Genomic DNA, 2,893 nt, shown 5'->3' on the forward strand with positions numbered 1-2,893 from the left:
TTGCAGTTCTCTGTAGTTAACAAAACTGTGTGAGCACACCAAGAAATAATGATTTTTTCCCCGTTAACAACCTGTTTATTGTTTCTACGTAAAAATGTATTCCATGGAACATATTTTAAAAATCAGTTAAAAATGAACTAATCCTATGTCTAATTTTATGTTGCCATAAAGCTCCTTCCTTTAAATGTGTAAGTAAGCATCAAACAGTAAAGTTGGAAAATCAGTCATAAATTAATAGTAAACAAGGAGAGACAAAATAGTATTAAACAAGTAGTTGCATTAAACTCATAGAAGTTATGACTCAATTTTAATCAGCATAATGTAGTTGCTCTGTATTTATGTCCGTGAGCAATAGTTTTACCCTATGCAGAAATGGTTCTAGGAGATACACTATGGAATTATGTGTGAAGTTGCCAGAAGCTTTGAGTCAACAAACTTCTTTTAAACTAATCTTTACATTAAAGAAAATACAGCATAACTTTGTGTTTCTCATTTAAAAGAAAAAATAAAAAAAATTAACTTATTTGGAGTAAAATCACTTTTAAGACTCAGTATGTAGTCTGATGATATCTTGGAAGGCTTTCTTTCTTTTAATTTTTTAATTTTTTATTTTATTTTATTATGTTACATTAATCACCATACATTACATCATTAGTTTTTGATGTAGTGTTCCATGATTCATTGTTTGCGTATAACACTCAGTGCTCCATTCAGTACGTTCCCTCTTTTTTTTTTTTTTATGGTTTTTACAAATTTTTTTTTTTTATTTTAAGGAAGCTGGTACAGACAATGTCCATTTAAAACCCATATCCCGGGCCAAAAAGTACAAATAAAATAAAAAAGAGCAGTGTTCTGTTGAATACACTTCTGCATGAGTAACTTTATTAACTGCTAATGAAAATTAGAACTTTTCTGAGATCTTTTGACAAGACTTTTAATCTTAAAATGCTTTCTCTTCAGTGAAGTCATCTTTGGAGTTAGTCATTACTCTCACCATCTCTGTCATCTCGACTCCAGCCTATTTCTCTTCTTTTGGTCCAGACCCTCAAATTTTAAAAGTAGCTTCATGTTAATAAAAGGTCATTTTCCACAGTTCAGTTCTCTGAAAAACTTCCATCTCCCACTGAAAGTCATAGTCCAGGAGTGAAGCAATCACATGCTAGAACTTCAGGGCCAATTGGAAAGTCATCATAAACACTTGCATTGGTCGATCTTATTTATCACAAACCTGAAAATGCACAGTCTTGGAAGAGGTGACCTCTCTGTGCACACATGTAATTTTTAAAAAAGAGAGGGCAATATGAAGGGGGCTGAGGTTTGAACACCAAAAATCAGCACAATGAAAACGAGTGATAATGAGTAATGGGCACTAGAATTCAAATTACCAGATGTTTTAAAGAAATGGAATGCCAGTTTTCAATTCCGTTTTGAACACTACATTACAAAAGAACTATTTTTTTTTTAAAGATTTTATTTATTTATTTGGCAGAGAGAGACACAGCGAGAGAGGGAACACAAGCAGGTGGAGTGGGAGAGGGAGAAGCAGGCCTCCCGTGGAGCAGGGAGCCCGATGCGGGGCTTGATCCCAGGACCGTGGGATCATGACCTGAGCCGAAGGCAGACACTTAACAACTGAGCCACCCAGGCACCCCACAAAAGAACTATTTTTAAAAATAAAAAAGGATTGAGGGTAAAGAAAAAAATAAAAAGAATATCTAAATCATTGAATGACCCCCTGTTTGTTCCTGATAAACTTCAATCACATCTTCTTCCTCCATTCCCAGTTCTTTTGGAGTGTGATTATCAACAATTCTCTGACCTTCAAAGAGAAACCTGAGTGAATTCATTGGAACTCCCTGTCTTTGAGAGTATGATTCTTTGAGTTTCTTGAGATGTGTTGTCATTTTCATTTTGAAATGAATCTCACTGCTATCCTGTCCAATGACTTTGAGTTTAATGTATTCTCCTTCCTTCTTATCCCCCAAGTCCTCAGTTGAAGGTTTTGCCTCGTGGTCAGACATGGTGACGGTGGCTTTACCCAGGGTCTCCGCATGGCAGTGGCCTCGGGTAGACAGCCAGTACGTGCCCTCTTTAATACCCATCACGAGGCTAACCCATCCCCCCACCCCCTCCCCTCTAGAACCCTCAGTTTGCTTCTCAGAGTCCATGGTCTCTCATGGTTCATCTCCCCCTCTGATTCCACCCCCCCTTCATTCTTCCCCTCCTGCTATCTTCTTCTTCTTCTTTTTTTTTTTTTAACATATAATGTATTATTTGTTTCAGAGGTACAGGTCTTTGATTCAACAGTCTTAAACACAATTCACAGCACTCACTATAGCACATACCCTCCCCAGTGTCTATCACCCAGTCACCCCATCCCTCCCACCCCACCCCCCACTCCAGCAACCCTCAGTTTGTTTCCTGAGATTAAGAATTCCTCATATCAGTGAGGTCATATGATACATGTCTTTCTCTGACTGACTTACTTTGCTCAGCATAATACCCTCCAGTTCCATCCACGTCGTTGCAAAGGGCAAGATCTCATTCCTTTTGATGGCTGCATAATATTCCATTGTATAAATACACCACAACTTCTTTATCCATTCATCTGTCAATGGACATCTTGGCTCTTTCCATAGTTTGGCTATTGTGGACATTGCTGCTATAAACATCAGGGTGCATGTACCCCTTTGGATCACTACATTTGTATTGGAAGGCTTTCTTAATCCAAATGCTTATTCCTAGGGGCACCTGGCCAGCCAGTTGGTAGAGTATAATACTCTTGATCTTAGTATCATGAGTTCGAGTCCCACACTGGGTATAGCAATTACTTAAAAGAAATGCTTGTTCCTAGAGTTTTAGGGAGATTTTTTTTTTTTTAAGATTTTATTTA

At 37.5% G+C, this 2,893-nt stretch overlaps 1 protein-coding gene across 1 annotated transcript; it reads right to left on the minus strand.

The window, feature by feature from the left end:
* Positions 1-1,663: 1,663 nt before the first annotated feature.
* LOC118005155 (small ubiquitin-related modifier 1-like) lies at positions 1,664-2,069 on the minus strand. Its single transcript, XM_034996924.1, has one exon. The coding sequence runs from the start codon at positions 2,019-2,021 to the stop codon at positions 1,716-1,718; it is 306 nt and encodes a 101-aa protein (XP_034852815.1). The 5' UTR covers positions 2,022-2,069; the 3' UTR covers positions 1,664-1,715.
* Positions 2,070-2,893: the final 824 nt, after the last annotated feature.

The sequence above is a fragment of the Mirounga leonina genome, unplaced genomic scaffold (assembly GCF_011800145.1).
Source record: "Mirounga leonina isolate KUSES-001 unplaced genomic scaffold, KU_Mleo_1.0 Mir_94, whole genome shotgun sequence".
Taxonomy (NCBI): Eukaryota; Metazoa; Chordata; class Mammalia; order Carnivora; family Phocidae; genus Mirounga; species Mirounga leonina.